A 12321-nucleotide genomic window follows, 5' to 3' on the forward strand; every position below is an offset into this window, starting at 1 on the left:
GAAGATAGGCCTCAAATAGATGTATTTGAGGCCTATCTTCATGACATACATCTATGATATATATCTATAATATATCCTAAGTCGGGGCTTAAAACCAGGCGGGTTTGTTGTGGTTGGGAACCACAATAATGCGTATATTTGTTTCATTGTTTTATATACTGTTATTTCATTGTTGGACCTTGATCATAGTTCCTATACTGTACGTCATTCAGTTTGTGGGGGACTTTGGAAACAAATCTGTCTGTAAAATGTGCAACAGTTATAAAACGGATTGGATTTCTCAACTTTTTTAATGGCACAGCGCGCTGGCAGAGAAGAGTTGTGGTCTCGGCTCACTGTTTGGCCACACAAGCCCAGTGGGATCACCCTGTCCGTTTGTTCATGGGAACACTGCACCAATGTAAAGTGTAAATGTAAAACCTTGGACAGAGGCCCGTTTGAATTTTAAGCGACCACTTTTCCCCCATTTGGACGCCTGGGCACATCTCTCTCTTCTATTTTCTCTCCCTTAGGGTCATTTATTTCACCGGGACGCGTCAAGGGCCTATTTGTAAGCAAAGGGTCTATATTTCTTGTTTACCATCAGCAAGACAAACCCGCCCACCATCAACTCAAAGGTCTATATAAGAGAGGGGAGAAGGCCTGGCGATAAGGCGTGAGGACTAAACGCAGGCATGGACAAAGGGTGTAAAGTCCTCATCTTTGCCGTTGCCTTAGCGGTCATTAAGTGTGGTGAGTACAACCTACGCGTTAGAGGATAACACTAATTCACTATTTATCATACTGGGTCAAGCTGTAGAGTCATTCTATCTATGGGTCAAGGCTATTACAGTCGTATATCACTAAGAACTGGCTAAACTTCGTGACAAAGACTCACTATTGTGAAAGACTTGACAGTGAGTTATTGATGACTTTAAATGCTGTGTTTCCTGAGCATAAAATGTTTTCACATATTCATGTTGAAAACAAAGACTCATGCTCATGACTAGAATCTTAGGTTTCAGTCATGTTCAGGCCATGTAAAAATATGTGGCCCGGAATCATCTGTGCGACAGGTGGTGGCAGGTGCAAGTATCAGGCATCTTGCTGATATGTGAAAAAGATTTATCAGAAAATGTATGATTTAAATACTGTGATTATTTACTAAGTGAAGTGTAGCCTCTTGTTTTTATAAATGCAATATACGAAGACATCCGTTCCACACATGATAGCTCAAACTTAATCATTTGTTCTCTTTGGTAAAATATTGTGTAACAGTAGAACCAGTTATTTCTGAATGCTCTCTTCTCTTTCCTTGTTGTCAAACTATGCAATGGCTGTCACACAATAAAACTTTCCACAGCCATAGCTCTTTACCTGGGCACTAGTGTTTATCGAGCTGGTTACTAATTAAGCTCATTGTGTGAATAGAACTGATTGAAAGGCGTTTTATTTGCAGTTTCAAGGTGCCATACTTAAGACCTTTATTTAACAAAATGGAATAATGATATCACTGTAAGCCTATGTCAATCAAAATAAATGAAGAGTTTTATGTGGTAAACTTGAGCAAACAGACTGGACAAAGGCAGCTAATCTATGGCTTGCATTTGGCAGAATATTTTACTACAGCTTATAAAGGAGACATATACAACTACATAATCATATTATTTCTCATTACAGTTCGTGCGGTCGACATCCAGGCCAGCCCTGGCGCAGACACAGCTCTGCCATGCAACGTGACATTTCCGGATACTATAAAAGACAACATAAATTCATCTCTTATTCAAGCGAGCTGGGTAAAAAATGGCTCAGAGACGGCCTTGTTTGAAGACTCGGTGAACCAGATAAAGGAGGGTTTCAGCTGGGACGTAGCAGACTTTGTCAAAGGAGACTTCTCACTGACCATCCTCAAAGCCAGTCTGAGTGTGCAGGGAGTCTATGAATGCACAGTCAGCTACAACGCCATACAGCTGCACTCCCACAACGTTACCTTCAGTATTGTGGGTGAGGATTTTTCTTTTCTTTTTAGCAAGCAAGCAAAGAAATCACTACGGAGTCGATCATGAACAATGTCAGAAAATCACACAACTGACTCGTTTCCATGGAGATGATGCACACGAGTCCACAGATACACGATAACATGTGGGGCATTGCCAGTAAAGAACTAAAAACGATACTTCATCTTTTGAGGACAAGTGTCAAGTGACTGAAACCTGTTTCGATGACCTATTACAAGCATAGCATTATCTCTCTATCTATCTGATTATTAGAAGCATGTTTGGTATCGCTGGGATGTTTGTTTAGGGTTTGAGCTTTTCAACAGTTCATTTGCTTATGATGAATATCTGGAATGTTATTGTAGCTACAAAACAATACACATATTATTTTCTGTATTTCTTCAGTGGTTCCTACTTAATAATGGATTTTCACAATCAGAACTATTGATTTATTGCTTATTACTATACCCTCTCTTTCTAGCATCGCCCACTTTGGACATTCCTCAGCAGTGGGTCGCTCTTGAGAGAGAAAGCCTCCTAAAATGCAGTGCCCTTGGTTTCTACCCTCCTCCCATCTATTTGTCCTGGACGAAAAACGGACAAGAGATACAAGCGCCGTACCAAATGGAAGGCGAGCGGACTGCGGATGGTAGAGCTGACGGGAATCTGACGATTTGGCCTTCCAGAGACGACTAAAACGCCTCTTTTGGGTGCAAGGTGTCGCACCGGGGTGTGGATCAGCATCTTGATTTTCAACTAAATGGCACGTGTGAGTCCAAAGAATACAGAGAATTCATCACTTAATCCTCACCAGTGTTTGACCTTAACACACATGTATGATCTAAAAACACACCTTAAACAAGAAACTTTTGATGGACTGCGGAATTTACACCTGCAAATGGTCAAATTGCCGAAACTATTATAATTGCATTAACTGTTTAAAATCGCATGAACTGGAAAAACAGTTTAAAAGCTGAAAGTCCTATTAAAATGAATAGGCGAACCACCCCATGCAAATGAATTCCCAATTGCCTAGAAAAAAACTGTCAAATTGCAGAAGGCTGAATTCTCTCGATTAAGGATAAGTTGCAGACTCGGGACATGCACAAATTGCAGAATTTTTTGGGAAAAGATGGCTTAAAAACATGAACTAGCGGAGGCTAATAAGTCCCCATAAGAACTTATACTTCCCCATAAGTCAATGGGGAACTATTATGCATTCAGGGCTGACCCTAGACATAGGCGACCCAAGGGGCTGCCTAGGGTGCAATCTGCTGGAGGGGGCGCCAAATTGCTCTTTTATTTTTGAACCCTATCTACAACATCATCTATTTTTGGATATAATTTTGGAACAGAAATAAAGATAGAGATTTACGGTCTTTAGTGTTGGAAACTAGAGCCCACCCTGGTCTGTCTATGCCTTCGGGGACAGACCTATCTGGCTGGGTTTCCTCTGGGGTACACAAATAACATTTTTATAATAACCAAAAAAAAAAACTTTCGAACAATGGGCCAAAAGAAAGGTACTGTCAAGCTCTAATCCTTAAACTGATTCAAATTAATCTCCAAATGTGTTTATTCTTAGACATTCCTAATGTAAAGATGTCAGCCGTGCCCTCGTCCTCCAGTCAAAACCCCTTGACTCTTTACTGTGACATTGAGAGCTTCTACCCAGAGGAGGTGTCCGTCTCCTGGCTCCAAAATGGCACCACTTTACCAGAGCCCCCGAAAACAGACCAAAATCCAGATGGGACCTTCACCGCCAGACGCTTCTACACGCTAAGCCCGAGCCAGAGGCAGGAGGGTGGGAGTGTGGAGTGTGTCGTGAACCAGCCCAGAGTGTTACAGGCAACCAAGGCTTCAGAGGAACTCGAGAAACTCGATCCTCGAGGTATTCATTTAAGTACACAGATAGACAATACCCGTGCACTGTAGGTATAGGGAACGTTCACATGACTTACAGTTCAACAATAATGCTCAATGTCAGAGGTGGATAGTACTCAGTTACATTTACTCATTTACATTCACTTCTTTTTTTTTCGTCTGTGAAAAATATACATTTTTTGCTCAAAAAGTGAATACTCTTATTTTAACTCTTAATTGTGTAATTGTTTCTACTTTTACTTCTACTTAAGCAAATGAATTTTAAAGTAATGTTACTCTGTACTTGAGTAAATATTTTGAATACTCTATCCACCTCAATATTGGCATGGGCGAAATTCAGTGGTAGAATGTGCCTTTTATGTGGCCACACCGTCTTTGCTCTGCCCAATCCCGTCAGACCTGGGAAGCTAAGCAGGGAAGGGCCTGGTCGGTACTTGGATGGGAGACCATTTGGTAACACCAGGAAGCCTGGGCAAATGTAGTGAGTGAGTGAGTGGGTGGTGGTGGTCGGAGGGCCTGATGGTGCAGACTGGTCTCGCTTCCGTCATTCTACCCCAGGGCAGCTGTGGCTACAATAGTAGCTTAGCACCACCAAGTATGGAGTGAATGAATAATGCAATGTAAAACGTCTTTGAGTGTCCAGAAAAGCGCTATATAAAACCGGTGCATTATTATTATTATTTTAGAGCTCACAATGCCAATGTCTGCATATGGTTAATATATTTACTGTGTCTATGAATACATGAAACAAAAATTGTACAATGTTCAACCGTCTTCTCTACAGCAAAAATGAACTTTGGTGAATCTTCTTTTTGAACGAAGGTGAAAAGTGTGGGCATTGTAAATCACACAGTTGAAAGATACAAAAATGCTGGTGAATTGGAAAAATGTATACAGATATATCAATTTGAAAATGTATGTAGATTACTGACATAAATGTAATGTAGAATCGATTGGAATTGGATTTTCATCAAATAACTTACTTACGCAAATATTTCTATGCCACAAATTCCCATATTTGTGGCAACACCATCGGAACAGCCAGTGTTAAATTCAGTTTTGTTTTTTGTTGTAGGTCTTTGTAGGTTTGCTGTTATAGGTTTGCGGGTCCAGTCACAAACAAAAACGATAAGGTTCAAAAGGTATAGCTTGGAGATTTTTCTTCAAAAACTGTGAATCACCCTGCTCTTTTACCTGAAATTACGAAATCATATTCTCTAATGTACTGAACGCACCCAAACTGGTATGGGAACATTTTGGTTTGTCAATGTAAAAAAAGGGAAAATATGTTTATTTTTATTTTTATTGTTTGTTTGATTTGCAGATGACACACCTGTTCTGACTAAATCTGCCAAAGCATCCGTGGCATTGATGGTGATCTCTCTCGTGCTGGTCTTTCTGCTTTGTTTCGGGTTTTCTTGGAGGAGGAGAGACGGTGGGTTTTTAGTCTGCTAAAGTTTGCAGATTAAAGGTGCATTATGGAACTTTTTATGTGAAAAAAACATTATATTACTGCATATTTGACCTTTCAGTGACCCAGTAGCTGTGTGAGTGGTTAGCCTGGTGCCTTTATTTTCCAACACAGAGGCCTCTCTGACTCTCCAGGATCAACTGTTTATAAAGTTTCTGTTAGGTTTTTACTGTTGACGATCCTTCTCACCAGAATGCCTACAAAGTAATTGATCCTGGAGCGTTGTAGAGGCCTCTGTGATCGAAAGTAAAGCTGTGATGCTAACCACCCATACAGCCATCGGGTCAAAAAAAGGTAAATTACAAAGTTAGTTGGTTCAGTTCTTTTTTTCTTAAAGGCACACTGCGTAACATTTTGGACTATACTGTTGCCATCAACACAAAACATGTTCGTAATGACCAGCTCGACACAGAAAATGCCATTACTGCAGTGGGTAATCAAAGAATGGATCTGGATGAGAACCTATAACCTGTTTAAATCTCAAATCCTGCTGACTTAAGTCACATCTCCATGGAGGCGTACACACTCCCAGTAAAGTTACAGTCATGTCTTAGGTAAGCTGAGGCGCTCACAGCAAAGGCTCATATTTGTTTGTGCATTTATGGTGTTTTTCTATAATGAAAATATCTGTCATGAAATAAATGCTTCTATTTCAATTTTATTTATTGAGTCAAATTCTGCTCGGGGTGCTTTTAATAAAAAGTTCCATGATACACCTTTAAGATTATTGTAATCTATTCTAATAATCAATTTGTCTTGTTGACACTTTAAATCAAAACTACGAAAACAATTTGTAAATTAGTCATTGAGTAATATAGTTCCATACACAAAGGAACATTTTTTTAGTTTGCAGGTAAGACATCGTATTTTTAAAAAAAACTATCTGAAACATAATGTTTGTCTTACTGTCAATTACGTCCCTTAAACATACATTTGAAATATATTGTTTTCTGAAATTCCGGTGTCTAGAAAAAAAGAAATCTCTAAACATCTCTGGGATAATTCTGCCCCCTCGCGTAATCGTGGGCCAAAAGGGCAGAGTAACGATCAGCATCGAAGGCAGGAGGGTCGACCGGGTCCAGACTGCGTGGTTTCTCAACAACAACCCCATCTATGACACCTCCATTGCAGGTAGCGTCCTACAGCGTCTCATAATGAGCATTTGCGTTACCGATCTCATGAAACTAATGATCTTTTTGTCTCATGTTAATCTTCCTAACATTTAAAAGCGCCCGAAAAAACTAACTTTAACTGCCTCTATAACCCTTTAACAACCATCCATCTTCCCTATGGTCTAACGCTCACTTCCCCAGTGTCGGAGAAGGGCCCCCTGCTGCCCTCTAAAGGCCAAGCGGCTTACTACAAGCTGCACACTCAGGCCCCGCTGCACTCGACGAAGAGCGGCACGCAGCAGCTCATCTCCGCACTCACCTTCATCCCACAGATCTCCGTCCACAAGGGGGCGGTCTTCAAGTGCCAGGTGTCCTATGTCGGAAAGGACAAGATAGTGGAGGAGAGGGTGTCAGAGAAGTTTACTATTCTCTGTAAGAACCTTTTACTTGAATTAACATCAAGACACATTTTGACATGAATGAATAATGAATGGACTTTGTTCTTCTTCAAGCTGCTCCAGAAGTTTCTGAAATCCAACTGGCAGAGACGCCAAACGATCCAGGTGAGGCTATACAGATACGTATAAGTACCGCTGACCTCTACTGGCCAAAGTAGTGTCTTCACTTTGTCTGAACACACTCTAAAATACAGTAGCTCTCAACCCTTTTTTGAAATAAGTAAATTTGTCTATAATTTCAAGATATTTTATCCATTTGGAAAGACATCAAAACATCAACTGCATTCGAATTTAAAGCAAATTATAATTCTTTATATTAGCTTAAAGCAGTACTAAGTAACTCATGCCCCTAGAGGCCATAAGTGCCAATGCAAGTGTCGTAGCATGTTTACTCATTAATTGTCCGTGAGAGTAAATACTACGCTGACAGAAAAGACAAAGGGAGCGAGGGATATTGTACATCCAATTACACAATGGAGATCTTTTTTTTTTTCACTCAAACTTGGCTGTAAATACTGTTTAAGTGGTGCTAGCCCTCAGTTAGCTTTGCCCGTTAGCCTGTTAGCTTCTTCTCCGTGATTCCATTAGTGTGTGTTGGGGCTCTGACCCGGTTCAGGGACAGTTGCAATTGTGGTTTTCTGGCCAGCGAGACACCAGATAGGGAGATGAAAGACTCCCTAATCATCCCATTAACACTTGTATTACCCCCAGAGGGACTACAAAAATGATGTATTAAGGTAAACAAGTTCCTTAGTACTGCTTTGATCAAAATTTGCGTAAGATGAGATATTTTTTCTTAATTCAAGAACCTGCCCCATGAACAGATTTCTTGAAAATAGTTTCTCGAAGCGAGAACAAATTTACTTACTAGAATTGACAAGTCTCTCGATTACTTTTTGCAGTGTGTCAGTCTAACCCAGGGCGGCAGTGACCACATGTGTAGCATATGGTGACTGAACAACTGTCCCTTAAGAAGCGCTTTGGGGAACTTGTGTCTGTGAAAACATACAAATACAATTCCCTTCCCCCTACTCTAGGTTTACTCTTAACTCAATCAGAGAAAATACATAAAAATGCCCCAAAGGTTTATTTCAACACGAGTTTGATGAGTGAAATTACTGCATGTTTATGACTAATATTTGACAGCGAACAATAATTTAATTGACTGGTGGCCTCGAGAGGTGCAGAGTCTGTTTCCAGTGCGTTTGCTGTTACAGACATGTTGACGTTTTACATTAACACCGACTCTGTGTGTTTCAGACGTGATCAGCCTGACAGTGCGAGCCTCACATTTCCATCCGGATGCTCCAGGATCAATTGTTTGGAAGGTTTTTGCAACTGATGGACCCTCTCACCAGAAACCCTACAAAACATTTGATCCTGGAGCGCTGTAGGGGCCACTGTGAGCAAAAGTAAAGGCACTATGCTGCTCACTAATATCAACATAACTTTTCCGCCAAAAAAGTTACATAATGCACCTTTAATATTGTGGTGAAACAGAAAAATGTTTTTTTTTTCTTCTGCTGACAGCGAAGACATTGAGCTTTGAGACAGTTTTGTTTCATGTGGATAAGGCCAATAATTACAAAGTAAAAACATCTGCATTTTAATATAACTGTACAATTCTGGCCTGTGCTCCAACTTAATAGTACACATGTGGCTCTATCGGACTATTTTATAAACCCATAAACACAGCCTATTCAATCATCTTGACATCTTCCGTTGCGTGTCCTCAGCATGGCATTGTTCCCATTGTGGAGCCTGAGATCCTGCCCGACGGCGACCACGACCTGAAGCGCTGCCAGTACGTGACTGAGAAGGTGCTGGCCGCCATGTACAAGGCCCTGTCCGACCACCACGTGTACCTGGAGGGCACGCTCCTCAAGCCCAACATGGTGACAGCGGGACACTCCTGCTCACACAAGTACAGCAACCAGGAGATCGCCATGGCGACGGTCACTGCCCTGCGCCGCACAGTGCCCCCCGCAGTCCCTGGTAAGAATACCTCCTCGCACACTCAAAAAATACAGAACTTAAGAATATTTCTTAATTCAACTATGTAGTGGTCGGGTAAAGTAAAAACATCTACCACACAACAATGCATTAAAAAATGTTTTTAAAAATCATTAAGTTGTTTTTCTGCTGTATTCTCTAGGCATCACCTTCCTGTCTGGTGGCCAGTCTGAGGAGGAGGCCTCAGTGAACCTGAATGCCATCAACACATGCCCCCTGGGCAAGCCCTGGGCCCTGACCTTCTCCTACGGCCGTGCCCTGCAGGCCTCTGCTCTCAAAGCCTGGGGCGGCAAGAAGGAAAACGGGAAGGCCTGTCAGGAGGAGTTTGTGAAGAGGGCTCTGGTATGTTTACATCCAATGAGTTCAGAACGTTTTCAGACCTCTTTTAATAACGTCGATTTCATTCGGTAGCAGTCTGACATCCACATCTTAAACATTCTGTATTGCTAACAAATCTAAACTGATTAACCTTCAAATTCCATTAAGTCCAATGACACATATATAGCCACATATATAGCCACTATGTAATGTCTGAATATTATTTTTCACTAGGACAAAAATACAAATCTCAACATTTTCAGGGTCAGCATAAGAAAGAATAAATAAAGGGGTATGAACACTTCCTGAACGTACAGTACATCATGTGCTTCAAGTATCTTATGGATGTCTTTCTGTCACAGGCTAACAGCCAGGCTTGCCAGGGCAAATATGCTTCCTCTGGATCCAGTGCTGCTGGCGGAGAATCACTGTATGTGGAAAACCATGCTTATTAAACCTGGACACTACCACAGTTCCATTTTCCCCACTCCACGAGGTATATTCAACATCTCCACTGAAACACTGCACCAGGCAACAACCACAGGACTGTACCTACGAAAGAACAGCTCTTTTATAACACAAAGTGAAACCTCCTCCAGAAAAAGATCTTCCTCCATTCCCTTTTATTTGTATGCAGGTGAAGATTACCACTGTTTTTACACATGTTCTACTTCCTTGGCACTTTCTTTCCATCACAAAAGTATAAGATTTATGAGTTCACCAAGGAATAAAGTATTACTGTGACCTGCTTTGTGTCCTTACTGTGTGTAAGCAACATTTTCATCCCCCGAGATCCCAAACTGACTCCCAAAGTGAGTCAAGATGAATATGACACAATATTTATTTATTTTTCTCTGACATTGAATTTGATGTATTTTTGTATTGAAAACAGCATATTTTTGTGAAATTAAGCTAAATATAAATACAGTATCCGAACAAACATCATTAGACCAGATTCAATGTTTTGCACCTTAAATTAATATAAATATGAATTTGATTTTACAGAAGGGGGGTCCCGACTGTTGAGGGATTTTGGGGGTCACGGCCTGTGAAAAAATCTGAATTTTTCACTTTTGTGGGTCCAGATTTTTTTTTCCATCAAGTCATGTTTTTTTTTTATAATACAGTCCCAATCAAAAGTTTAAGACCACTTGAAAAATGGCAAAAAAAAGTCACACTTTGCATGGTTGGATCTTAACAAGGTTCCAAGAAGAACTGCAATCCCAGCCTCCGTTATGTGCAACTTGTACAGAGGGACTAGAACATCCTGACCAGCTGCAGCGGAGAAGATCTGCAGAGCCCCTCTCCCCCTCTATTAAGGGCATGTACTCCACCCATCTCACCTGCAAAGCCGTCACAGGGGACCCTACACACCCATCACACAGTCTCTTCAAGGTAATGCCTTCAGGGAGGGGACTGCGAAATCCACGGTCCAGGTCCAGTCGACTAAAGAACAGTTTTATCCAAAATTAGTAAAGCATTTATTGAAAACAACCATTAAACTGAAACATTCTGTTTTTGCAGCTGATCAAAATGCCTTTAAAAGGCCAAATCTGTGCAAAAATGTGGATTCAGTGTCATTTTCTGTCAGGTTTTCATAGTGGAAGACCCAAAAAAAAGGCATCTGCAGGTGAAGGTCTTCAAACACAAAACACGTCTTCAAAGGCCGACCAAACATGGGACATTGAAAGATGAAGAAAGTTTTATTCTCTGTTGTGAACAAATATTACCTTAATGATCCTGATGGTTTCTGGCCTGATGAGCAGATCCACCTGAGATGTTTTCTACACCCCACAGAGAAGGGCGCCATAATGATCTGGGGCTTTTTCTTTCAGTGGAACGATGGAGCTTCAGGTGGTGCAGAGGCGTCAAACAGCCTCTGGCTCTGTGCAGATGTTACAGAGAGTATCCCTCATCTGGTTATTGGACTGCTGTCGATCCAATAACGGCCTCAATGTGAGTCGAGGATCGTCCACTGTATTGAGGGACACTGAGGCAATCAGATCCTCCGGCTCAGCGCTGGTGACATTTTTTGGGTGTTACACTTGACTTTTTTGTTCCATAAATCTCATTCAAATTAACTGTTTTACTGTGTCTTGCCTCAGCAGTGATGGCCTTTGCCATCAGAACGTTATGACAGTGTGAAAACCTGACAGAAAATGACACTGAATCCACATTTTTGCACAGATTTGGCCTTTTAAAGGCATGTGGTCATAAACTTTTGATCAACTGCAAAACAGTCTATTTCAGTTTAATGGTTATTTCAATAAAAGGGTGACTCAAATTTGTTTTTGTCTCACTCCCATTTCTTCTTGTTGCATATTGAAGTTCTACTTGGAACCTTGTTAAGATCCAACCATTTTTCAACTGGTCTTAAACTTTTGATCAGCTCTGTGTATTTCTCACCCACATGATTTTCAGTGGGAGTGATGTTTGCGTGTAACTGTGAGTGTGTTTTCGAAGGCAGTCGAGAAGGTCACTGGCACAAGATAATTTCTTAATACATTACCTTGAATAAGCTTTTCATGACATGTTAAAGGGCCGTGAAATGCAGACCACTCATGACAAGTAGATCATACAGAGTCAGTATGGAAGTTGCAAAAATGTAATTTACAGAAGTTCTAATAAATAGAGTCAGACTGTGCCTTATTCATTTCAGTGTTAGTTTCAAGTGTTGATATAGACTGATGTGTAAAGGCCACCCTATCTCAACATCGCTCAAATGTTTAAGTTAAGTTTAAGTTTAAGTTTAATGGTTTTGTATAGCCCAATATCACAACAGAAGTCGCCTCACTGGGCTGCACCAAACATCAAGGCAATAAAACAGAGCAATAAATATGAAAATTAAAAGTTCAGGTAAATATAATGGCAAATATAATGTCCAAAGGTAGCGACGAGCGGCGTGGGTGTCCCCCGTCCTTAGACTCTCCAGCACGGCAAGGAAAAACTCAAAAACCCGGCAGGAGAAAAGAGAAACCTTGTGGAAAACCACAGAAGGAGAGATCCATTCCCATGGATGGACAGGCTATAGAGACCCAGGCCGAAGGATCCTTCAGCAGACGGGCCAAGATCACAGACTGTCCAGTCCT

At 41.1% G+C, this 12321-nt stretch overlaps 1 protein-coding gene across 1 annotated transcript; it reads left to right on the forward strand.

Annotated features, from left to right (window-relative positions):
• Positions 1–433: 433 nt before the first annotated feature.
• LOC306978326 (uncharacterized protein) lies at positions 434–9976 on the forward strand. The gene is made up of 12 exons (XM_079576849.1): positions 434–732; positions 1660–1983; positions 2458–2745; positions 3562–3867; positions 5185–5295; positions 6301–6462; positions 6645–6875; positions 6956–7006; positions 8162–8229; positions 8551–8896; positions 9057–9256; positions 9595–9976. Exons 4-12 carry the CDS (start codon positions 3579–3581, stop codon positions 9685–9687), a joined length of 1551 nt encoding a protein of 516 aa, XP_079432975.1. The 5' UTR covers positions 434–732; positions 1660–1983; positions 2458–2745; positions 3562–3578; the 3' UTR covers positions 9688–9976.
• Positions 9977–12321: the final 2345 nt, after the last annotated feature.

This window comes from Gobius niger, assembly GCF_951799975.1.
Source record: "Gobius niger genome assembly, chromosome: 19".
In the NCBI taxonomy this organism is placed as follows: domain Eukaryota; kingdom Metazoa; phylum Chordata; class Actinopteri; order Gobiiformes; family Gobiidae; genus Gobius; species Gobius niger.